A 26,850-nucleotide genomic window follows, 5' to 3' on the forward strand; every position below is an offset into this window, starting at 1 on the left:
TATTGGCCAAGAGCATCGGGAACATGCAAGGCAGAAAACAAATGAGCCATCTTTGTATTTACACATGAATGGAGTGAAATAAAGTGACGATATTGCTCTTCGCAGCTTTTCGAGTGTTACTAGAACATTTCGGTCAAATTTGATAACTAACTTGCTTCATTTGCAACACTCAAAAGAACATTTTCCCTCATTTGAACCCTTTTCCTATCATTGTGGTTAGTTAAAATGCTTCTTGGGTGAGTGCATATCATCTAATGACAGCAGCAGTTGTTGCATCAAACAGCCCAGCATTGTTCTTGGGAGTCGGGCAGCATCTTGGTATGCATTTCTCCTTTCCCCAAATTAAATCCTTAAATGAAGGGCCTCACTCCTATAGCCTTGTGCACACATACACTGCAGCATGTGGAGAAATTCAAAGCTCAACACTGACACAAGTATTGTTCACTCCTTTCTTGATACTATAAATGTAAATCCACCTTTCGAAATGAACCAATCCCTGCTCGCTAATCAGCATTCACATTCTTTTTCTATGCAGGAAAGCTAAAAGTGTAGGTCACAGCAGCCAACCAACCCATACTGAGACAGGATAAAAGATTATGAGCTGAAGAAATTACAGCACGGTAAGAAAAAAAACGAGGAAAAGCTTAATCTCTATTATTTCCAAGATTAGTCTCTGGGTGACTCAATATCACAGCAATCACAGAGGGGGGGGAAATGGCATCTTTTCATGAAGAGTGGAGGAAAAGGGGGGAGGGGGTGAGAGACTTCCATAGCGGCGAATCACAGTAAAAGCATCAGAGGAAAGGCTTCTTTTGCTCTTTTCATGGCAAACGCATTTCCTGGGATTATCTGTCTGAGCCAGACTCTCTGTGTTCACTCTGAACAAACATGGTGGAGTGCAGGCACGCTCTCATTCCTGACACCAAAAAAAACACATCCCTTCTCTGCGTGCCATTAATGGTTTGTGACATTAACGGCTGAATTAGGGCTGTTTCCTAATTTAGCAACATTTAATTCAAAAAGCACAGATTTCTTTGTTTTACCACTCTCAAACTACATTTAATGGATTATGGAGGCTTGTAGACTGTTTTCATCTGATTTGGTTAGGGAGACCAGAGTCATTGTTGTGAGCTGAATCTAAAGAGGTATGAAAACTGGAATAAACTGCTGAAAATTTGGTCCCTGTTAATAAACTTGAACTGTCCTGACGTCAACTTGCAGGTATGAGCTTAAAGTCATCTTCACCCCTTAAATTAATGGGGTCACGATGAATCAGATTGGCTTTCTTGGTGATCTTTATTATTTCTAAGTTGGATAAATGTAGTTTACAGTATGCAGCTGTGGTGTTTAAACAATTATCAAGTACTATGCATCTCAAAAATGTAAACATTTTAAAAGCTAAACAGAATAGCCATTTTTCTTAGCTCTGAAAATCTCACTCAATCCCTTCATTTATCTGAAAATTCAATTGGAGATATTTTTGAACTGAGCATTGCCGTGGTTTTCAGGAATTTGTTGTTGTTCTCATTCTTATTCTTATTATTGTAAGATCTCCTCCCTCCTATTTTCTTTGTGTTTCCTTTGTCCATTTTCCCCTCGGTGTTTGTGTCTGCTGGATCATTTTGTGTCTTCTTGTGGTAAACACTTTCTTTGTGTAGCTTTATTCTTTGTATGTCCTATCCTAGTAGTGGAATAGTCTTTTTTGTTTGAAGAGTAGGGCCAACTACCTAAGTCTATAGGAAAATTAACCCACTGCTCTTTTAATCTACGTTTGAATTTAAGATCTCAGTTGCTAGTTTTTACAAATTATAGAGTTATAGATTATTGAATAAAACACAATGTTATTTTTGTTAATTATGACCCCAATTAGAGCCAAAATGGAGGAAAACTGAGATTTAGAGTGGGGCTTCCTAGAATTCACTACCATATGAGAGTGCAGTCTCACTTAGTTTCTCAGATAGATCCATCTTTTGCTTTGCACTTCCAGTTTCCAAAACACCTACATTTTTGAAAAGAAATTGTTGTTTTTTCACTAGTTATGCATTTAGCTAGGGTCAGTGTCACTACAGGTAGCATGGACTGACCTCTACAGGCTAAACAACAGCACCCTGGCTGCCATTAGGAATTGGTATGAAATTCTTGGGCCCATTGTCAAACCTTTCCCTGGTGCAGTGTGTCCCACGCTCGCCTGACCTAAATCCACCTAAATCCACCTCTGGGACTTTATGTTTCGCTTTGTCCAACACCATCAGGTTGCATCTCAGACTTTTCAGGCATACATACAAACACGTGGGGGCCATACAAACTATTAAGTACCATTGTGCGTAGCCTTGCACATCATTTTTTCACTATGGTTTTTGGGGTGTCTTTGAATTCAGCCCGCTGTGGGATGATAATTTTTATTTCTGTCATCTTTTTGTTCCTAACACATCATCCATATTAACATAGTTGTGTCTGTAAACAGAAAAAAAACACAGAGAATTTTTTTTTTTTAAAAGGTGAGCTTGAAATTTTATCTCATCTTTATTCTCTTAAAAAAAATAAACAAGAAAAAAATGGCTACACATTTCTGACTCATATTCTGCGTTCAGGTCCACTTTCTGAACTGGGACAATGAGTGAGTTTCTGCTGCACATCTGTTATTTGTCTGTTTTAAATTGATACATCTGTGTCTTTTGGCCTGATCTCTCCTGCAATTTACACGTTTCCTCATTTTTTTCCAAATACCTGTTCCAGACATCGGTACCTCGCCACATCATAAATCTGAATTACCCGAGTTAAATTTTAACACACTGTTGAGCAGGATGACAGGCGCACTACTTAATGTGCTTCAGTTAATAATTTAAAATAATATCAAATTTTATTATTTAGGACATTAAGCATTTTAAAACACTTTGTACGTTGTTATGCAGAGTGTTTGACACCATAACCTGAGCATTTGCAAACATATTAAATTTAAATGAATGTACTTAAAACACCTTTATGGTGACCACCATCTCCTGTGTAACACAAAATCTTTGAGCATAATTAACTATGTCACTATGGCCCCTTTTATACATATAATCAAACATTACAGTCACAGCTGTGCTTCATATTCTATATGGTGGGATCTTAAAATCACAGACATTTCCTATACTTAACATTAATCTTTGAGTTAACTCTGTCATTACATTAGTTTAATCAAAAAGGCAGGATTAGGAATGTGTAGCTAAAAAGGCAAAAAAAAAAAAAAAAGTATCCTCTGTTGATAGGTTTGCTGCAAGCCTGCAAAACATATTGTCAAATAATGAAAATTGAATGGTATGTTTTCCAGTCCATAGTGGCACGAAGCACACAGCTTTTCTGAGTCATAAAACAGAAGTGGTTAGTGCACTGCGCTTTTGCAGTAATGATGATGCCATTCGTTGCTTACACAACGGGCAGAGAGCTCGGTATTTATGATGAGCTCTGGAGGATGAATTAGCATCCATTAGGACTGCCATTGACAGCTCCGTTAAGCTCTCGCCGCTGGAAACAAAAAGTGGAAAGTGAAGGCCTAATTTCCATGATGGCTTGAAATACTGCCCCCGCCATGCTCTGTGTGGTTTTTAAATAAATCATCTTTATTGTGACAAAGTACATTTAGGCCACAACTGGCAGCCAACAGGCAAGTTCTCCTGCTGGCTGTCAACGTCTATTTAAAGTCATACAGACGCAGCTGGCAGAGCCAGCGGCTTCATGTGAGTTTCTACCTGCAGGGCACCATCCAACCCAGATCAGGCTCCCCGTGGTAATCTGTCCTACTTTCAGCTAAACCACTGTGGGCCCATTTTCACCCCAGGGTCCGTAAACTCTTATTGAATTTGTTCAAGGTGAAATTCGGGACTAGTGTCCTCTGGTCAAAGGAAAATCACAGGATACCGTTGTGGAAGCTTCAACAGCATGTAAAATCCGCATGTGGAAAAGAAAAAAGAAAAAGAATGTCTCCATAACCTTTTTAACCTTTTAATCCACAAAGCAGCAAACCAGCAAGCAAATTTCATCAGACAACTTAACAGAAGCTGATTCACTTCCTGAGACTTTTTGCATCTTATTTGGTATAATGTTAATACTACAGCAACATATAACTAATCAGGGTCTCTGGTGAATTGTGGGTATTATTTTGACTATTACGGGTTTGATTTTTGGTGACAGATTATTTGAATTGCTATCTTTACGTCACAGACTTTGTTTAAATGATGTATTCTACAAAATAACCACAAAAGATAAACAGGCACCAGGAGATAAAGCTAATCTACAGGGAAATTAACATGATTGCACTATCAGGGCTGCTCAGTGTGTTTTGTTTCCTTCACTGACCCTCTGCCCTTTACAATGCATTCTGCACATCATTATCAAATAAACTGCCACCATCTGCTTGAATTGAGATAAGCTTCCGTCCAATCAGACCAGCTGAACAGCAGTTAGCAAATGTGTAGCACATACTTATTGATATTTAAAGCCTGCGCGCAGCTTTATCCGCCTCATGAACTTAGTAATTAGCAGCTTTCTATCTCGATGCTCCTCTCTGAGCTGCAGTAAATGTGGGTGTCTGCCTGATGGAGTGAGTCTGAAGGCTGGTGCCTTAGTGGCTTCAGAGAGGACAATCTAACTTCGAGAGATCTTCATCAATGTTGCATTAAAGACGGCAGCTGAATTTATTACAGATCTATTGTAATATTTTTTATGGTTTTGCTGTTTATTTTAATTAAGAGGAAATAGGTTTACAACAATGCTGCAAAGTTAACTGTCACAGAAAATGAGTCCCTGCAACTAAAACAGTCTTTTGGCTTTCTTCAGTTGGCAATGTAAAGGTTGATGTATTTTCTTTAGCCTTCCCAAAACACAAAAACAAGAGAGCAAATCTGCTTACGTGAAAGCTAAAAACAAATGCTCAAAATACACATTTACAGTACTTCTGTAGTATTTTACCACTTTGCAAAAGATCCATATGTAATGCTACACATAAGAACAGCTGAAAAATGAGAGAATGTGAAAACTACCTGCCAAAACTTTTACAAAGCCACCATTTTATGATTTTTACTGAAATTTATCTAGCTCAGGTCCAGTGAATAAATGGACTGGTTCTTAGCACTTTTCTACTCTCTTTGAGCTCTCAAAGCACCCATTCATACAAGCACTTTTTGTATCCAACATTCACATCAGGGGGGAATCTATGATTCAGTATCGTGCCTATTGATACTTTGGTATAAAGACTAGAGGAACCAGGGATTGAATCGGCAACCTTCTGAACAGTAGATGACCTGCTCTACCTCCTGGGCTGCAGCTCAGTAACACTAAATAACACACATGCACAGTGGCTGAGGTAAAAAATATAAGCATGGGACGATCGTGGCTCAAGAGCTGGCAGTTCATCTTGTAATCAGCAAGTTGCTGGTTCGAGCCCCGGCTCCGACAGTCTCAGTTGTTGTGTCCTTGGGCAAGACACTTCACCCGTTGCCTACTGGTGGTGTGTGAATGGGTGGATGACTCTCATTTGGGGTCCACTATTCATACTGCTTTGACTTGCAGACAGCTTTGCTACCAGTCTCTAATCCAGCCCCTCCTTTTATGTTGTACCCGACTTCATTAATAGGATATCTATGAAGGGGAGTTGCGGCCTATCCCTATGAAGGTTGCATGGCTGCTTCTCAGCTCAACTTGATGCTTCAAAACAATGTGATGCTTTTTTTTTTCCACTACATTTCACTGCAGTTGACCTAATCATGCACAAATTGTACCAGTTTATTACATGAATTCAGATAGAGAGTATCTTAATTTGCAGTCAACCTTTTTTTGTGGGCAATGTCATGTCTCCTGGCAGCTGCATATTTTAGCAGGTTTTGCATTTCACTGCTTGATTTCCAAGGCACGTTGTCAGAACTGGAGACACAATATTTTCATTCCTGTCAGCATTTCAGCAAAATACCAAAACGTTAATCCATTTTGCTGACAAAATGCCTGGAGTGTGTGTGTATGTGTGTTCACTTGCTACTGTGCGCTCATGTGTGCTGTATCTTTAAATGAAGTGTTTAAAAAAACCCAATAACAGACAAACTGTTTGACAGACGAACAGAAAATGTCTTCAGACAGCAACCAGACATGAGCAGTAGCCAGTGGGTGGTAGAAAAGGTTGTTCTAGTTTCACACCCAAGCAGTAGTTTAAAAATAATTAAAATATCTTTCCTTAGAGTTTATGTAGGTCTCAGACAAAGGCATAACCACATAATACCAACTGCTGTGTTGAGGGCACGGAAGGTGTATTAATGCAAATGTCCTCAAGAGTCACGGACAACAGAGAAGAAAACAGAGTGCATTATTATTTAGCTTCAGAGTGCTGGATAACTCTGAGACCGACTGTCTGCATTTCTTGATTTGGCAGAATACCAGACTTTGCCAGTAAATGAAAACCAAACAGCTGTGATACAGTACCACTAATCAATTGTCCTTGTTGGAGCATGAATATCCACCACAAATTAAATTTAAAAAAGGCCTTAAATTGTAAATATTGCATTCAGAATTTCATTAATATTTTCAAGCTACAACAAATATCAAATTATGCAAATCAGCAACAAAATTAGACCCATCGTTTGGTGAAGTAAATAACCCAATGTTCTGCTGGGGAAAAAAATAAATAAATAAAACAAATCAGGTGCATGTGAACATACCACCCACGTAAACATGAATGTAGACCAATAGCACCAGCACACGGCCTGAGCAAAAACAGGAGTAGGAAACCAAAAGGCTACGGCAGCGGTCCCCAACCTTTTTTGCGCCACAGACCGGTTTAATGTCAAACAATATTTTCACTGACAGGCCTTTAAGGTGTCGTGGATAAATACAAAAAATAAAATGATACAACCAAGACAAAAACAGTGGTATTTTGTAAATATAATAATAAACGCGAATTCACTGTGTAATTGTGTAACTTTATTAGCAGCGTCCTCCTGAAATGCACCAACAACATTAAGAGTAACATCCTCCTCTCTGCCCCTTAATGCTCTCTGGTCGCTATGGTAACGCTTAAATATTTCTTTCAAAATAAGACACACAACTACAACATGGGAAAAGACCCAGGGAAACAGAGTTAACGATAAAAACCCTGAAAACCAAAAATTTCACACCTGAGCCTCAACTCTCGCAGCCCGGTACCAAACGACTCACGGAGCGACATGGGTCCGTGGACCAGGGATTGGGGACCGCTATGGTTACGGCAGGGGGGCCTCAGTTTGAGCCCCACTGAGACCATTTCTGGTGTGTCCACCTTGCCCCTGCTCCTGGTGCATGTCTACTCTCTATAACAGACTTGGAGCCAAAGTAGCCCATTGGTTGTTCACAACTGGCCTGTGCGTCAATGGGAAATCACAAATTTCATTCATTTACTGGTCACAGGTAAAGTGGTGCGCATAGTTTTTAAAGAGCAGAATGCTGCATTTAAGGATTACAATTTGAATCGCTTTTATGAAACTAAACACGCAGAGTAACACAAGAATTTGACTGATGCAGAGTGGGACATCTGAATCTTTGCTAACAACGGTGCAAAAAAACAAAGACTTTTTCAAGCTTTACACATCCAAGACACAGTAAAACACAGTAAAGACCAGATTTTTTATTTCCCACAAAAATCACAAAAAACAGTAAGCATTTCTCTGATCAGGAGTTTATCAAACGGTGCTTGCTGGACTCTGCCCTGAAAGAAAAGAAGAATTTGGGGATATGTCCCTGGATGAAAGCTGTGATGTGCATGACACACCCCAGTTACTAATCTCTTTAAGTGGGATAGCAAAAGAGTTTGAGATTATGGAGGAGTTGGCTGCGATGCGCTGAATGAAAGCGTGTATGACAGTGATTTGTTCAAGCTAAATGCTAAATGCATGCTTGGAAAGGCCGGGCTGAAATTGGACAAAATAGAAATGTCAGTTCTTACCAGTAGCAGTTTATAAATAGATAAAATGAATATTGAGCAGAACTGAGTTCAACTTAGTGTTGCATGCCAATAAACGATCAGTAGGGAACACTGATGTCCCACCCCTGCTCTATACTATCGTGTCAAATAAAGGGAAACTAAAACTGGCTAAAGGAACAAAACAAAACAAACATAATTACTGGATTGCTGTTTTGTTTTGGTTAATTCCTGATAAATTTTGTAATCTTTGGCTCTTGTCGATTGTTGTTAGTTTTACTTGCTTTGGAGGTTTCTCTTGTTAACTGCTTACTGCCTGATCAGTTTCACCTGTGGTGCCTTTCACACCTGTTCCCCTTCACCAATTAGTTATATGTTTATTCACCAACCCATGGGTCCTTGTTTGGAGTAGGCCCAGCTGTTACACTACCAATTATGTCATGTCAGACAGTACCAGAGACCCTCAGATAACCTGTTTCTGTTTATAGGGGCAGTATAACCAAAATGTAGAACTCATTAAATTTCACTCATTTTTCACAAAAAAAAAAAAAAAAAAATCCACATTTTGTAAATACTTCTATTTAAATATAACCCAATAAATGCAGATAAAAATAAAATGGAAAACCCAGGAATCGCTGTCATGTTTTGTCTGTTGACTGTCTGAAGACAGGCAGTAACCAGTACTCTGTAGTTGGTGTAGTTCCAATAGAAATTACGTAGGTAAGCAGTAATCGGTTCCAATGAATTTTCAATAAAGCTGACAGCAATAAAAAAATGTTCCTTAGATTACACAAGAATAGGCTCAAATCAAAAGAACACGATTAATCACTCTCAAGCCTCTCTGATGTATTGGTAGCCGACAGTTAGAAAACAGTTCCTGCGTCACTCATGCTATTTTTGATGACACACACACACACACACACACACACACACACACACTAAGGGATTTAAATGTCACTTTTAATCTGAAGGTAATTATTTGAAAAAATTAAAAAATATGATTTTACTTGAATCACAGGAGTCACGCAGCAGGTGATGTAATGCAGTAGAAGGCCTTCAGGAGTCCTGTGATGTGTGTCGCACACGTCCCCTTCTCACAGCCTGGTTGCAGAAGCAGATATCCTGAGGGTGCATGACTTTTTGGCAAATCCAGAATATGACAGAAATCCGTGGCATGTGCCTAAGCCATTAAAATGCCTTAATGTAGTTGGTCTTGGCATGCAGCTCCATTCCCAGGATACATCTGGAAAAAATTGCCCTCCTGATGATGCAGGATGTGAGTCACCCTAAGCTTCTTCATGTACAGCTAAAAGTCCAATATGATATGAAGGAGGAAATTAATGTGTAATTCATCATCATTTAAATGCTTTTCCCCAATGCATCTATAATAATTGTGCCATTATCAAGATGCTTAATACAGATTTGTACATATAGCCTATCAAATTAACATTAATCAGCCCTCATAGATAATCATTCAAACATAAAGTGTCTCACTCACATTTTACTGATGTGATCAGTTACAAAATTATATATCTAGAGAGAGACCTACAATTTAAAATCAGCCATCATTCAACCTCACAACATGCCTTTTACAACAACTGTACAATAGGTCTGGGAGACTGAATGCTCCAAGAATCAAGAACTATACTTAAAGGTTCTCACAAGACTTAATATAAAGTTTTAATTGCTAATCTTTTGATTTACATTAGATTTGGTGAAGGAAACAGTGCAATGCTTTCACAAGTGAACATGTGAGTGTCTGCACTCCTGCAATCATTACAAGTCTGGCTAATCAAACTCACACTGTCAGCAAACCACAATGACTGATTGGGGCTGTCAGTCACTGTGATGCGTGCCAGTTTTGTTTTTTTTACTGCACCAGCCTGTGATTTAGCTAACCCAGTATCACGACAAAGCGTGTAATAAACACGCCGATCCACCGTGTCCATTTCATGCTTTGCCCCTCCAAAACATGAAATGTACACGCATGCAGAAGTTGACACAGATTTAGACAACCTGCCACATTTACGTGGCAAGATTCTTTAGTAACAACAGAAAAACAGATCCAGTGTGACCACATGCAAAATAACACGCATGCACTGTTACTAAAGCAGAACGCATTTTTTTTATTCTGTGTAACACACAGATTCCAATTTAACCCTGAAAACATTAGGATGAATACTACACTGTATTCCTCTTGAACCAAATTTAACTGACTCAAACAAGGTCAGGCAAAAGAAAACAAAGAAGAATAGTGACAGGTGCCCTAAAGAAAATATCCTCCACATCATCACAACACCACCACCCTGAACTGTTGATACAAAGCAGGAAGGATCAAATCCTTTCTTGTTAATGCCCAATTGTGACACTACCATCTGAATAACGCAACAGAAGTCAACACTCAGACAAGGCAGTGTTTCTCAAATCTTCTACTTTCCAATTTTGGTGAGCCCATGTGAATTATAGCCTCGGTTTACTGTTCTCAGCAGACAGGAGTGGCACAGATGTGCTCTTCTTCTGTTGCTGTAGCTCATCTGCCTCAACGTTCAACGTGTTGTGCATTCAGAGATGCTCTTCTGTACACCTGGGTTGTAACGAGTGGTTCTTCAAGTTAAGGCTGCCCTTTTATCAGCTCAAGTAGTCTGGCCATTGTCCTCTGACAAGGCATTTTTACCCAGAGAACCACAGCTCAATGGACATTTTATCTTAGAGCAGCCTCTGTGCCTGAGAGACGTTTGTGTAGGGACATCCCAGTAGATCAACAGATACTGAGACACTCAAACCAGCCTGTGTGGCACCCACAACCATGCCAAATTATGCCAGTTTGAACTTCAGCACACCATCCTGACCATGTCTAAAACTGCTTTCATCTGCTACATATGATTTGGCAGAGTTTTTTCACACACATAAAAGTAAAATCAAAGAAATCAAAATATAAAAATCAAGCTGTTTATGCTCTAAACAGTGCTTCAAATATTGCTGTGAATCAGCTACAGCAAATTAAAATGCTCTCAATGGCAAAAGGTATCAAGTCAGTACAGTAGACTAATTAAATTTGTTCTCTAAGACAATCTATACTGCAGTTAAAACCTTACTGTTCCATACTCATTACCCTTCGATTATAATAATAGGTCGTTATCACTGCTGGATTCTGAATATGTCCCCCAACAGGAAAATTAATGATCCCTTTAAACTGACTCATGAACGCCGAGCTTTGCAAACATACTGAGAAACTTTTTCCTGTAACATAAAGAAACACTGACTAGCTTATTTTGAATCTCGCCACCCACACAGAACACAGATTAATGTCTCGTAGCTAATATGATGCGTCGTAAAATCACGCTTAATTTGCATGAATGGGAATTTCTCTGTTCCAGTGATTAAAAGGAAAAGTGAAGTGAGAAACTTCTTTAGCTGTGCAGACGTAGAGCAGTCTAATTTGCATTATGGTAGCTTGTAGCCAAACTACTCTACACATAAAAAAAAACTTTATTAATAAACATATTTAACCATTTTAATTGAGATAATAAAATATCAGAACTAACCGGGCTTAAAGAATTAAAGAATCTCTCCACCCTCTATGACTACAAGGCTATGGCTGAGCATCATTCACCATCTGAATTTATTAGTCCTTTATTTATCCAGGTAAAAAAATCTCATTGAGATTAAAAATCTCATTTCCAAGAAAGACCTGGCATCATGGCGACAAAAGTCAAAATACACATGCCACATAAGTATATAACATTTAAAACAAATACAATATCCCATACCAACATGTGTAAAATATACAATAACAGATCAAATTAAGAGTACATTAAAAACAAACACGTGTGGCAGGCAATACTGCGAGTGTCAAATTTTGCAACTTCTACAATACTTCAAATACCATCTGACTTCTTATAAAGCTCAGACATGAAGGTGGGTGCTATACTTTTAGCCTTGATTCCAAATTTCCTTGAGGGTAGAGCACAGTACGTCTGGCTGCAGAGGTGCCCTTCTGACAGCACAGTGAGCAGCACCGCAGGGGCCTGCTTTAACGCCCTTCCTTTTCACTGTGTGTGTGTCGAGCATCAAGGAATGATCACAGTTGTTATATTTGCAGTAATTCTGTGAAGACACAGCAATTGTTGGCTGTATAAAGTTAAGCTGGGAGGAGACGTACTTGGAGACAGACACTGATTCAAAAAGAAGCAGAATCGACTCCATTTACTGATAAAGGTCCTTCAACAGCATGTGACACAGTGGGGTTGTGAGCGTGGTCTTTTTGTGTTGCATCAGCAGGGTAAAGGCAGCAAACCCCAGACTTAAACTGATTAGGATCCCAAGTTCTGTTTTGGGAGCTGGTGGAGGTGAGTCTAATGGGAAGATGCTCAAGAAACTTTTCAGCACATGCAGCAAAACAGTCATTGCTCTCAGGTGCAGACTAAACACCACAGGGACTCTTTTCTCACTTTGATTATTGTGTTCCAACACTTTATGTAGGGGACAAACCTAATAATACAATAGTTTCACTGTCACAGGACTACTTTCTGGCAGTGCAATAATATAAACTGGTATGTGCAATGTGCACCCCTAATTCTACCAAAGATTTATCAGCCTTTTTATTGCATGACCTGAGTAGCTCATTAGTTGATTGTCTTATGTTTTCTACTATAAGAAGTATGTGAACAACTGCATTATATGGTATGACACAAGGACCATTGTGTCATGCACTGGATTGTTGCAGGGTGATACCATAAGTAGACTATATAGGTCATAACTTACCCATTTAATTCAGGTGTTTTCAGCCACATTACCACAGTTGTATAAAATGAAGAAGCTAGCCATGAAATCTGCCTTTGTAAACACTTCTGTAAAGATCTCACCGAAGTTGAGTGCGGTACTGTAATAGATGCCACAGCTGCAACAAGTGAGATCATGAAATTTCTTCCCTCTTAGATATTCCACAATCAGGTCTAAATGGTATTTAGACTAAACTATTGTTTAGAAACCACAGAAAACCCACTCTGGTATTTACATCAGCATAAAATTGTGCGCCTGGACTTAACAGTTCCTGTAGTTGTAATCTGTAAGTGGCCTAGTACGTCTGTCCATATAGAGTATGTCAATCCTGCCTAAGGGATATCAATAAAATCTGAATGTGTGAAAATATTGTTCAGTTTAGCATTTATGATATGATGCGCACTAAATAACCAAATATTGAATTGTACATATTAGCTATTGAGCTCACACTATGTTATTTTTTCCATGAAGGTTTTAAACATGAGATTGTATCAGTCGGATGTTGGATCCTCTAAAATCATAACGATGGTCAGGGTGATGCTTGCTGGATGTATCAGTACAATCCTCTTTATTTAAAAAGGTAAAAAGTTAAAAAAAATTTTACTCATTGCATTTGTATATTTATTACACAAGTTCTTATTGCAATGATAAAATGATTATTTTATATTCTATATATATTCTACTACTCTCAGAGAAAAGTAATAATCAGAAAATTGAAAGCTGAGAAAAATTCGAAAATTTTATTCTAGGATTTTGTATCAGACTGATGTAATGGTGCACAGAGATCAGATTTACACATACAGGATGTCACTGCAAGCTCAAATCTGAGCTTTTGACAAGTGGTGGAGAGGCAAGAACAGATGCAGTATGGCCACCAGGCAAAACTCTCATAGTTATCGTCTCTTCAGCTGTTTCCCTTTGATCTCCTTAATCTGCTGTTTAAAGGCGAAAGAGCCTAAAGCAGCCACATAGACATGCTCTGCATTTTCATCCACGGAGTTGTGTGTATCCATAAGCTGCAGAAATTCCAAAATACGTGGATACACATAATTTTAAACGTAGCCTTCCTGGTAATTCTACTGGCTAAAGAATTATGTCTCATCCTGATAAGAAAGCTATTATAAACACAAAAAGCAGGAAATGAGTTATGTTACTTGTGAGAATATAGTGTAAACTACCTCAAACTGCCCAGAAATAACCAAGAGAAAAGTAGTAAGGGGTACAGATGGAAGAGGTGGAGCTGATGGCTCAGGGGGCATTGTCAATTGGGGTGAATGGTGCACCTGTTGTGCATGGGTTAATCACTTCCTCTCTCTTTATTTTAGCAGAATGCTGGGGTGTGGGGGGACAGTAACAGGAGTGCACAACACGGCAAACGGAGAATTTGGCATGGAGAAAGGGGACTGCTAAGAAAGCTTGTGCAGAGCTGGGCTTGTAAAGCGGCAGCTCTGTGAATGTGTTGCAAGTGTGTGCGTTAAAATAAACAGTTTGTGAAGGACTGTGTTGGCATTCTGTGCTGCGGGGAAACCCACGAATGAGTGAGCCTCGTGTCGCAGACAGACTTGCAAATCAATTTGGTTTTAACTGAAATAATAAGCTCTAAGGTAGATTAAAAAAAATAAACTCATTTATTAACAGGTCAAGTAAAACGTGAGAAGGTAAGTTCCTCTGCCTACTTAAAAATCAGATGGTAAATCAGATGGACTTTAACATCGCACCAAACAGATCCTGAATTCAAATACTTTAAATGCAATAAATTTGATGCCTTATCTAAACAAAAAACAAAAACCCCAAACACAAATGACTAAAAATCCCCACACTGCCTTTATCTTTAACAGGCTCCAATTATGCAAGCTAATCTGGGCATATTTCCCTGGGGACGCAAAGACATAATTGCCAGCAATCTGCACCGTGATATCAGCAATGTTCTTGTGTGGCTTTAAAATGACTTGACACATCTGGGAACGGCAGGTTTGTATTGGTCTGAACTCCACACTTGGCTCCATCAAAAGGGGTCAATTATGAAAACAAACAGGCCGGGGACTCATTTTGGATGCAGAGGAACTGAATGAGGGCAGATGGTAGGCAGGAGACCGAGCCTGCCCTTGAGCTGTGATGTGAAGTCATTGTTGTAAAACACACATTGACAGCAGAGCGCTCGCATGCATTTAGGCAAATGAAGGCACAAAAAACATCACATTAAAAAAAAAGAAAAAAGAAAAAAGATAAGTCCTCAGTTACTTTCCCACAAATTAGCAGTATTGGCACGAATCTTAAAAGTAACAGCCTTACCTAACAGCATCTCCACGTGTTTTAAGCTTCCTCTGTTTGCCACTTTCTTCTGCTCTTGATTCAGGCTTCTCCTGCTGGCTGATCTCCCATCACAGAAGTTGTCCAAAAAAACAACCAACAAAGTCGCAGATAATTTTCTCCGTCTCTTTACTGTATCTTTCTTCTCTCCACTTTGATTGTGACGATCCTTTCGCAGTCAGTGACACGTCTTGGCTATGATCCAAAGTGCCGCAGCGAAAGCACGGCACATGTGTGCTTCAATTAAAAGTGTCATGCTCTGCTGATCGCGCTGCCCTTTATGAGACGAAAGGAGAGACAGAAGTGAGGCAGATTGAGGAGCGGAGGAGAAAGAAAGGAGGCTGAGAGTGTCTGAAGAGCAAGTGTGTATTCTTCTACCAGTATGAGTATGTAAGGGAGAGCGAAAGAGGGGAGAGAGAGAGAGATGGGGGAGCTGGGAGAGGACTGGCTGTTAACAACATGAACTTCCCACATCTCCCCCCTTTCCTTGCTTCTTCTTCTTCTTCTCAGCAGCGTTTTCTATTCAAGGTTCACACCTGCATGCTCCCTTAAGGGCACTCAAAGGCAGTTTCCTTCCTGGCATTACTTGACAACAATAGGCGTCATTTATCATTGGTCCTTTTCAGTCTGCTTAAAATGCAGCCCTGCTATGTTGTTCGTAAGTTACCATTGTGGGTAAAATATTTTAAAAATGTGCATCCATATCCAGATGATACAGTGTTTATGTGCAGAGTGCAGTCCGGTTTATCAGAGTAAATTAGTCCTTCACTCTAGCTTTACATTTCCAAGAGGTTGTACGTGGAGAGGATTCAATTAAACACAGAGTCACTCACGCAGCACAAACTCATTATTTTTTCACCGCTACTAAGGCATGACTGATATGATCACAATCATAATTAAACAGCCGAGCTCAGCTCAAACATGCTTCAGAAGCATTCAAACCACCTTGTGTTACAATTTTCTACTTTTTTTTTTTTTTTAAGTGTTCTTAATCAGCTTTTACACATGTATCTACTGCATCTGATACTATAACGTTGCGCTAGAGCAGGGTTGTCAAACATAAGGCCTGAGGACCAAAATCGACCCAGCAAAAACACCAATCTGGGCCGTTGGACTCCTTTGAAAAATATGAAGGACAGCATATACTTTGGACTTTCAACTGCATTTGAACAAGTTTGCAGCTTTTCCTAATGATACAGACCTCCCCCATAGCCACTCATACTAAACCAATGTAATTAAGTGATGACAGAAAAGTTGCTGTCGTTTTATTTTCACTGTTGAATAGATCGAAATTTATTAGAGTTTACAGTATTTACAAATTTTTACATTAATTTCAGAGCAAAAGAAAAAAGGGAGGTTTCTGTGAATTAACAAAAATGTTCGGTTTTATAATAACCACAAGCCAGAGCTTTTTCTGTAATTTTACACATTTATTTCTTACAACTTGAGCCCAAAGAGTCATGCTGACGGGTTTCTTTAATTTACTACAGCAGCATTTTGTTTTTATAATGTACAAAAACTGTGACGTCCTGCTGAAATGACACTTCTTTTCTTACATTAAAATATCTCATGGAGTAAATGTAAAGTTATTTTTTTTACACTGACAGAAAGGGGAGTTGGTTGGTCACACTTAAGATAAAGGTAGGCTGTATGAGTTGACATCCCTGCACTTGTGTGTGTGACAGGACGCTGCTTCACAACACTACACAAACAGCTCCGCAGCCAAATCTAAAAATCTAATCTCATCTATAATCGACAACATTTGCTAACATTAGCCACCACATGCTACTTCGTTTGACTTACCATAACAAATACTATTGCAGCGAACACCCTGGCGAACTGAGCAAAGCCATGTTTAACTGCTTTACAAATAAAGTTATTAATTTGAAAGACGGAAAAAAATTAAGCATGAGTTAATGCAAATTTCTTCAGAAAATTGAGACGGGGTAAATGACGATATGAGGGATAATAAATTGTAGCCATGCAAATGTACTGTATTTCAATATAATTATGCAAAGGTATAATTCATTTGCATATTTTGATCCATTACAAAAAACACCCCAGTTTTCCAAAACGACTTAAAACTCTGCTTGAGAAGTCGAGATGCTCACTTAGCATATTGATGGTGCAGCTCTTTCCCCACTCAGCGCTGATTTAAACTATTTGAGATTCAGTGTTTATTTTAATGAGCAGGTGGGATAGATTATTGCTCAACGAATAGCTGGCTAATTTTCCTGCCTAATCTTCTGATGATTACTCTATTGACACACTGTAGAGCAGAGCTGAATCCAGCGCTGCTCTGTCATGCTCCGCTGCGATTCTTATAGCTTGAATGAAGCACTTTATATGCTTTCTATGCTATATTTACCTCAAATGGTTCTTTTGAGTTGCGCTGTATCAGCCACAGCCCAATCTTGGCGTTACCACTGTCGACACTGGTGAATAGTAGTTTTCGTTCTCCGGTTAAATCTGCCTTTCGTCTAGCTGAGCTTATTTTTATCTCCTATTCTATTTCACACTTCTAAAGTCTGTTTATGTCTGCATAATACGTCCTGTCTCTACTTGAACTTGTCCTCAAGTGCCTTTTCTTTCATTACATCTCTTAATAATATTGCAACTTTTACTACACCAACCTATATAGTACCTCTGCAGCAATAAATGAAATAATACTTGTAACAGCACCTTTGAATATGGCACTGCAAATTCCATCCCACTCTAGGTACCTATAACAGCTTTCAATAGGCTGTAAGAACTATCCATGTTGCTGGGATGTTTTACTGTGATTTTAAATATTAATCCCTCTTTAGAGAGTATGCATTAGCCTTAAGTTTGGCCGCTGAGTGATTTAAGTTGGACAGAGGGGCGTCGTTTCAGTGAAAATCTGACTCCACTGAATGTTTGCAGAAGCAACACAATGGCTTGTACACACTGCATTGTTATTCATTCAGCAGTCACCACAATCACTTCAGATAAACACGATTATTCTCACAGTCCCTAGCCTGAAACTGTGGCCTCCAGTGTTACACAAGTGTTAACACACACACACACACACACACACTTCCATCACCTCAGTGGCTTGCATTCATGTCCTATAGACTTACTCTAAACCTGACCATAACCACTACCTGTCTACCCAAAACTATATCTAGCCTTGAATCAAATCTTCAGTCTTCAGGTTAATGAAAACATTACGATGTCCTGCTTTTTGTCTCTGGGTCATCACAATGTGAGTGTGTGAACAGATCTATGTCCCCACAACATGAGTATTACAACCACACACACAGAGCTTGTATCTGCCCCGTGTGCTCCTTGCTGGCTCCTTGTCCACTCAAATAAGTGCGGCGTGGAAGCACAACACTGACAAATCCTGACAGTTTTACACTTGATTTCAGGCTGCAGCATTCAAATGAAAGTGCAGGGAGACGGCCTCGAGCACAATGATCGTATGTCGGCTACGCGCATTATGCTTTCAGCTCGCCATGGACCTACTGAACATTGGCTGTGCATGCCTCTATTTATGGTCTCAGTGTGTGTGACTGACATGCCACGTTACTTATGGAAATCATAGACTTGGAAAGGGTTTGGGGGAAGCAGGAGAGAGAAACAAAAGGTTTACAAAACATCAAAGCTCACCACATACACAGGTTGTAATTTCTATAATACCATTTAATTACTAGCTTATATTTATTTATCAATCCAAGCTATCTGAAATAGTGACAGTTGTTCAAATAACACAAATTCAGCATGCCTTATATTGAATTTCATTTATTCAGATATATTCACTGACTATTCAACACATGCAGAAAAATGACTCATGCATTCGCAAACACACCAATCTACTACCATCTAGAATATCAAACAGGAAACTACTCACTTGTTTTATTCGGGTTTGGATCCTCAAAGCTATTGGGAATACTGTAAAACAGGTGTCTCCTCTAACACTATCAGTCCCTGAGGGTTGTGATGCTTCATCTGCCAGACACCGAGTCAAAAACCAAGCCAAAATGCCCCCCTCCCCTGCTGCCTGTCCAGGCTTTCACGGCGTGGCGAATAGTAGCTTATGACAGATCAAGTGACATCTGAAAAAAATGGCTGCATTTGCTCAGCAGCCTCTTTTGTAAGAAATGAGGTCAAACCGTGAAAAACTGCAGGTGATAAAGCTTGTTTCAGCAGACTGTGTGTAGTAAATGTAGACGATACTCCCTGTATTTATTGTGACGGTGTCTCTAACATATGTTGGTATACAATAACAGGAATAATTCAACCTTCAGAAAAGCATTAAGCCAAGTCAATCCCCAGTGGAGCCCCGTCTGAGAAAATTAGAGATTTTCCATTAGTGAGGGGAAATTTTGCTCATGGAAGACAAAAAGCTTCATCTTTCCTTTCACTGGCTAAATTGTTATAAACGGTGCAGGAAATGTTGGAGGTCACGTCTCTGAAAAACTCTGAAAATCATTTTTCTTTGCTTTAAACACATATACTTGAAAAGATTTTTAATAAATTAGACTAGAAATCCATGTACAGTTTGAAACAGTAACTTTTTAGCAAAAGGTGCAATTTAGCTTACACACAGAAGTGACATTTATATACAGGTAATATATGAGCCAGTGCACATACATTTTTTATGTGTTTTTCTTTTAGATTTCTGACTTAGGGTTTGTTTTGGGTTTGTTTTCAGGACTAGAGTTCATTTAATCCAGCCCAAATCAGTTGTTGATATTGTAAACTTGTAGCTTCTTCCTGTGGTTTGGTTTCTTTTAACAGAGAAAACTCCAAACAGCAGAACCAAAATGCATCATTGTAAATCATGTCTCAGAGGTGGGACAACAAAAGTAAATACAAGAAGAAGGTGCTGTGCTCCAGTCTAGTGGATAAGATGGAGCGTTTACTCCTAACAGCTGCTAGTGGCTACAGTTTGGTACGCTACAATATTCCAGAAACACCACATAGTTGATTCAGATCAGGGTTAAATCAAGTTGTCATCATAAACAAAGTCAAAGGGTCTCAGTGTGGTTGTTTTGGTCTGTACCTGACCATTCCTGCCTCCATCTGCAACTATAAACATGAGGCAGATAAACTGAACATAGTTTGAATTCTTTTATTCTTGTTTTTCTCAACAAAGATAAAATGACAAAAAATGACAGTGGGGAGAAAATGAGAGAAACTTTTTGAACAACCAAAGTGATCAAGCACCAAACTCTGTGAGCTGTGTGTGAAAGCAATAAAGCAGAATAATTCATGTCGAAATTTTAAAGAGCAGTATAAACGCTGTTTTGTACCATTTACCTCTAAACACAGACAAACCTTTGTAGCAGAAATGCTTCCTTCCACATCTTAAATGTACAAATCAATTTTCTATTCAATTTCAGGATGTTCTGTCTATGCTGCATTTTTTTTTCTTTAAATATCCAACAGTGCACAATCCCTGTAAAGTCAGGATTCACATGCTGCATTTAAAGTGTTTTGGGGAACCTTTGCTGATTCGTCCCCACAGCTGGCTTGAAAATATGCAAACAGAAACCGAACGTCCTTAGTCCTTTATGGCAACATCGTGGTGGGGGGACAGACAGATCTGATATAACAAGATCAATGCTCTGCAGCGCCTTTCCTCAGTTTTGTTGGTGTATTTAACAGATATGATGCATAAGAAGTAATAACTAATAGCACAAGATGCCCACAGTTTTCTCTTCTTTCACATTTAACCTGACCTGGTAAGACTGTCACAACGTCTCAAACTGACCATTGTGCATATTTTTGCTTGAGGCCGACATGTAAATTGCTGTCAGATTAACATAATGAGCTTGTCTGAAGGGACTTATATCTCACCAGCACACACGTTATATCGGAAATCCTAAAACGATAACCTTGAATTGAAACGAGTCCACTGTTGTCCTGTAGTTCAGTGTGGAGTGTAGCAAGTGGAAAGTGCTTTGCTCTGTTCCCTTTTCAAACGGCCCCCAGTGAGAAACACCCGATTAAAATCTCTTTTCATTTGAGCAAATCGCTTCATGAAGCTAAATAAAGGCAAAGACAGTTCAGCTGCGGGAAGGGAACGGGTATTATTAGGTTGGTTTCATTGCAGTGCAGACCGAATTATAGTAACAGTCACCTTAATTGACTCAGACCGTCCTCTTTTTCTCCTCTTTTCTGCGGGAAAGGCAACAGAGAGAATGGCTTCCTGACACAGGTGTGTGAGAGAGATCATACAAATCCCTTTATGGGGTTGAATTTTTATTGGTTCACTAATTTTTCACTATTCTTTTTTGCTATTATTTTTAAGGGATTGTGCATGTGCCACATTTATTTTATAGTAAAACTCCAATGATCAGTTGTTTCATCCACAGAATATCAACTATTCTTATGATGGATTTTTTGTGTTCGTTATTGTTCATATGTTTTGCTTGTAGCATTTTAAATACAAACATTTTTGCTTTTCCTTGTCTTCTGAGGATACATTAAATATAACTTGGTTCACTGGACATTGCAAAGCAGTTGGAGACGTTGCCTTTTGAATACAGATTGCATTTTTAAATTGTTTTCAGACATTTTATTGACCATACGATATCAATTATCTGAGGGAAAATTGGCAATGGAACACATTAATTGCTATATATTTTAATCTGCAGGATCTTTTAATGTTTTAAGTTGAACTTAAACCATTAAAAGATCCTGCAGATTTGTCCTAAATAAACAGTTTCATAAATAATTTTAGGTGGAGAAACTGTTCGCTGTTTACTGCTCAATTCACAGCAGCTCAAACAAAATGAGGTCAGATGCTGTGGGGTTCATTTAAGTTGTTCAAACATGGCAGGTGTGAAATCAGCCTGTGCCCCTTGTGAAAAATCGAGAGGGCCTCTACCCGGAGGGACTGATGAGTGACTCTCATCTTATCCATCAATTAGTGGATGAGATGGTTGTGACAAAACGACAAACCACATCTAATAGTGCACCGCAAACAAGCCTCTTGTTCTCGTTTTAAAATAGTTTATTTATCTTTACAGGAAAAGCACAAAACATTTACCAATAATGACTCAGCAGTCATCATCTGTCATAGTAAACAATATCAAAGTTAAATGTATCTTTAATCTGCAAATCCCAAAAATTCTACACTGTGCAAAACTATCCACTGGGCCAAATTTGAATCCTTCATAAGTTTTGGCCAGACAGACATCCCTGTTTGATAATCCAACAAAGCAACCACTTCACCAGATACACGTTGTGTAGTTAAACCGTAGCAAGTAAGATGATGTTGAATGAATGAATTGAGTTGCAGTTCTTCAGTGTTAGCAGGAGGGTGAGCATTAGGCAACATTAGTCAGAAGAAAGAGAGCTCAGAATCAGATCTGAATCCAAAAAAACCCCCAACAACGATAATTTAATGAACTGAACGCCCTGCTGACATTAAGTCCATTTCCCCCTGATAGCTGCTTGGACAGTTGGGCTTTTTTAGGCCTCGGTCACAAATGCATACTATGACTGGCGATATCCTGGCAAGCTCTGGTTGTCTGGAAAAAGTGCCACATAAACTGGAAATGGGAAATATTGGTCTTCACAGTAAAAGTTGTGCCTTCCCATTGTAACCAACATGCCCAACTTTTTCAAAGTTGCAACTTTTACTTTGAAAGTTGGCAGTCTCTGTTGCTGGTTTGCATCGTACTCTTCACACTTTCACTGCCACCTTGTGAGTTGTTTGCAAGTGTTTTTTCCATCAGAAAACATAGCAAACAACTGCAAGGTTTTTAGCTTAGCACCTTTTTGTGACCAATATCACCCAGCAACTTCCAAAAATGATTTGCAGGCCAGTCCTGGAATAAACACTTTTACGGATGATCACTAACCAGTCTCTAGGTCTGTGAGGCTGGGGCCTTTAATAAAACTGACTTTGCTAGTAATGAAAATTGCTAGATAAGATGCTTGATACCTAGCTTAGCAGCAACCTGGCTAACCTTAGTTTATGTTCTTGCTGCAGTTGTCCCCGAAAAAGATATACCTAAAGTCACAACATTTCATTGTTTATTGTCCTTATGTGCAGCCTGTGTGTTCTGAACCAGTCATTTGTTGACAATAATGATTAGTGCACTCAGTTTTTAAGCTAATATTACACAGTGTTGGTCAACTCTGGGAGCAGAAGACAAACACTGAGGAAAGGCACTTGTCCCAAGTCCTTATCATACAAGTCACGTCAGAGGCTGTTAGGCAACCAAGTTGGAGGTTTAACTGATTCCTGAGTGAATCAGGAAATAAAAGTTTGTTTCTGGACACTGGAAAGTAAAGAAAAAGAAACTACAGAAAATAGAAGAGGCCAAGAAATGTTTCATAATCACCTTTTGCACTGGATCAGTCACACACTCTTAAGTATGAATGATGACCTGCAGAGGCTATTATCTGATATAGAAAAAGTCAATACCGTTCTGATGGAACAATGGATATAATTTTTTTTAAATTTAATATTCTGTATTAGACTGGTACAGTTAAATGTGTGTGACATGCCACCAGCCAGAACGAGTCTCATAAATCAACATATAAAAGCGTCATTTTATTGGCCAGTTGTTCATTAGAGGCCGAGTACTGATTGATCAAGCTGGTCAGCGCAGCAGAGTGACACAGGTGTTGGTGAGTGAAGGTGATTAATGGCCCTTCATCAAAACAGGTGTGGAGAAAATACTTGGAAATGGTGGGGACCGCCACTGGAATAATAAATATATTTCTCAACGCAAAGCACCTCATGGTTTGCAGATGTGAACATTAACCACAAAGCACCAAACAGAGCAACTTTTATGGAAAAGATGCTGAACATCAGAGTAGCTCGAAACCTCATAATTAGCAATGAACTGCAAAAGAAAGAAAACTATATCAAACGTATTATGCCAGGAGATGCAACAGTATCGTGTTAGCAGATACTTGTCAAAGAAAAACAATGCATAAGACTCAGAAACTAAGCCGTGTCTTCTTTTCTGTTAGCCAGACGCACTACACTGGGAGATCTGATTGAAAGAAAATAATCACTGGAAATACAACAGCCTTGCAGTAAAAATTGATTAAAAAATGATTTTCTTTACTGTTTTTGTTTAACAGTTGGTGATTAAAGTGTAATAAATTTAAAAGAGTTTGTCGTGCAGGTGGAAGATATGAGATTTTCACTCAGTTTTTCATAGTTTTGCAGCGTCTACATGCTAATCCTAAGGGCGCTAAGGGCGAGCGTGGCTCAAGAGTTGGCAGTTCGTCTTGCAATCGGAAGGTTGCCGGTTCGAGCCCCAGCTTGGACAGCCTCGGTCGTTGTGTCCTTGGGCAAGACACTTCACCTACTGGTGTTGGCCAGAGGTGCCGATGGTGCGATATGGCAGCCTTGCTTCTGTCAGTCTGCCCCAGGGCAGCTGTGGCTACAACTGCAGCTTGCCTCCACCAGTGTGTGAATGTGAGAGTGAATAAATAGTGGAATTGTACAGCGCTTTGAGGTTCTCGAAAAGTGCTATATAAATGCAATCCATTATTATCCTCTTTAATCAAAATTTTCAGTCACTTTCTCACAATTGTGAAATTACCCTTTTTAAAAAAAAAAAAAAAAAAAATAAAGCACATTTCAACCTGTCATTGAAAAAAAAAAAAAAACAACCTCAAGTGTAACTGAAACTGTTGATGGCTCTGTCCTATTTAGGTGCTCCAGTTCCAGGGCTGTGGTTTTCTGCATGATGTCTCACTGGCATGGCTTGCTGGGACCATTAAATGTAATAAAGTCATCATTCATTTCATTAGCCGAACCTGTGGCTTTCCTGCTATGACAAAGTTAGAATCTCTGTTGTGGTCTATTGCTGTGGAGACAACCTGTGTGAGCTGCATGAGCCCATTTTTGAAGCTAAACACTGAAATGCTGATGTATAAAAGTCTGAGCTAACTTTTAAACTGAAAAGGCTGGGCCCTTACAATTTACCATTCAAATACCGAGCTGGGTAGATATTTGCTTTTCAAATGTGAAATTTAGATATTCTGTAATGGCCTCAAAAAGGACATGTCAGTGTTTTCTTTGAGTCTTGAATCTTTCCTACCTGCACTGACAGCTTTTGCCAGTCGGCGGAGTCTTCTCTGATGAGTCTTCCCTCTGTAGTGGATCTGTGCCTGGGCACTGGAGTTCAGCTGTATGTTGCACACCTGACACACAGTGGCACTGCCGCTGCCCTGTCGCCGCTCCCGTTTGGCCTTGAGCCCAGCCCCCATCCTCCTCTCTTCTTCGTCTTCTTCGTCTTCTTCCTCCTCCTGTCCCTCCTGGCTCTTCGGAGGAGGGCTGCTCTCCATCCAGTCACTGGTTTTTGGACGCTTCATATCTGGCGATAGAATAAAGATTTGAGGTAATTAATCAAAAGAGGTAATGACTTATATAAATTAGAACCAATTGTCTGAATGTGAAATGCTTAAATATTTTTCTTTTTATGTGTATGTTGTACAAGCCTCCACAGGGGGGCAACAGAGCAGCGTGACTTCATCAGAGGAGATGACTAGTGATCTTTTTCAGTTTTATGCAATTTTATGTGCACTGCTATTGTACTGGTTGATTCTTAAATGCACAAAGAGATTTTTCCAGCTTACAAAGGACACTTTTCACTTGGACTTATCTACATCCTTTGTACAATTTGTCAATATGAACAGATGCATGTGTTAAAAATCTTTGACATCGCATTAAAGGACTCAAAACACTCCGTAGATAAGTATCTTGTTCCAACACCGCTCTATTTATCAGATAATAAAAGCAGATTCCCAGGGGAAACACAAAGCGACATGCTGCTTTGTGAGAGCACGCAGCCCTAATACCTGTAATGGCTTAGCGATTATGACAGACTGACAGCATAAATCAAGCTGCAGCTAAACACAAGCCATGCTATGAATGTGGAAATGTCACCCAAAGCCTGAGTGAATTCTTTGTTTTGCCTCTGTTCATATGTTAATGGCATCAATTAAGCCCTCGTGATGTCAGGCATTTTATCCGCTGCCTTGCCTGAATCTACCCCACCCCCCAAGGCAGCTACCATTTGCAATAAAAATGGTAGCTGCCCCACTAAAAATTCAACTTGACAACATGAAAGTGGAATGGAAATGCGTTGAGTGGAAGTCATCAGTTTCCAACCAGCAACACGGACTTCAAAGCTGCAGCCCATCACCGCAATTATTTGAATAAAAGTGTGACAACGGGCTGGCACATGAGTAACTGGTGAAGACGGTGACTAGAATAAAGTGTCTCAAAACACGATTAAAACATAGAAAGCGTTACACTCAGTGCCATTACAATCGCTAAACGGCACGTACAGACTGATTTTAAAAAAAGGGAACATGTAGAACAGGAATGCTGTGTGATTTCTGGCCAGGCTGTTAAAGTGTTTTATTTCTCCCTCCCACAACAAAATATGCATTTATATGTATATTTTACACAGTTTGTTATGCAAAACTGTTCCAAACACTCTGACCCTCTGAAGTCAGTCTGAAGCTTGATTTAGACTTCTGAGGGAAATTTTCATCCTAACTGACGTGGTAATCGGAAACAGCCCTATTCGTCATAGGGTTGATGAAGGACATACATATATATATAAAAAAAACTATACAATAAATCTATCTGCTCTTGTCTGCTGGTGATGTAATGGAGAAATTAATCAGAGAAATGCTTCCTTTCTTCTTAATGTCTGCTTATATGATACAGTATCTACTTACAGTGACTATAACGTAGCCAAACAATTGTTTTGCTTTTGTTTATACAGCAGCAGCACTTTGCATTAGGTTAAGTGTATACCTCCCAACTCTGCAAATCTGGTGAAGGACTTAAGTTATTCCAAAAAAAGAGAGCATAACATATG

General features: G+C 39.3%; 1 protein-coding gene across 2 annotated transcripts in view; it reads right to left on the reverse strand.

Annotated features, from left to right (window-relative positions):
• Nucleotides 1-26,850, reverse strand: part of LOC120737874 (zinc finger protein 385B-like) — a 73,050-nt gene that overhangs the window by 16,224 nt on the left and 29,976 nt on the right. The window contains exon 2 of one of the 2 annotated variants that reach the window (XM_040038779.1): nucleotides 25,057-25,332. In XM_040038779.1, the coding sequence (XP_039894713.1) occupies nucleotides 25,057-25,332 (276 nt within the window). Of the gene's footprint in view, nucleotides 1-14,995; nucleotides 24,306-25,056; nucleotides 25,333-26,850 lie in introns of those variants that run through there. The other variant, XM_040038780.1, reaches the window with a different exon arrangement.

The sequence above is a fragment of the Simochromis diagramma genome, unplaced genomic scaffold (genome assembly GCF_900408965.1).
Source record: "Simochromis diagramma unplaced genomic scaffold, fSimDia1.1 OVJJ01000402.1, whole genome shotgun sequence".
NCBI lineage: Eukaryota > Metazoa > Chordata > Actinopteri > Cichliformes > Cichlidae > Simochromis > Simochromis diagramma.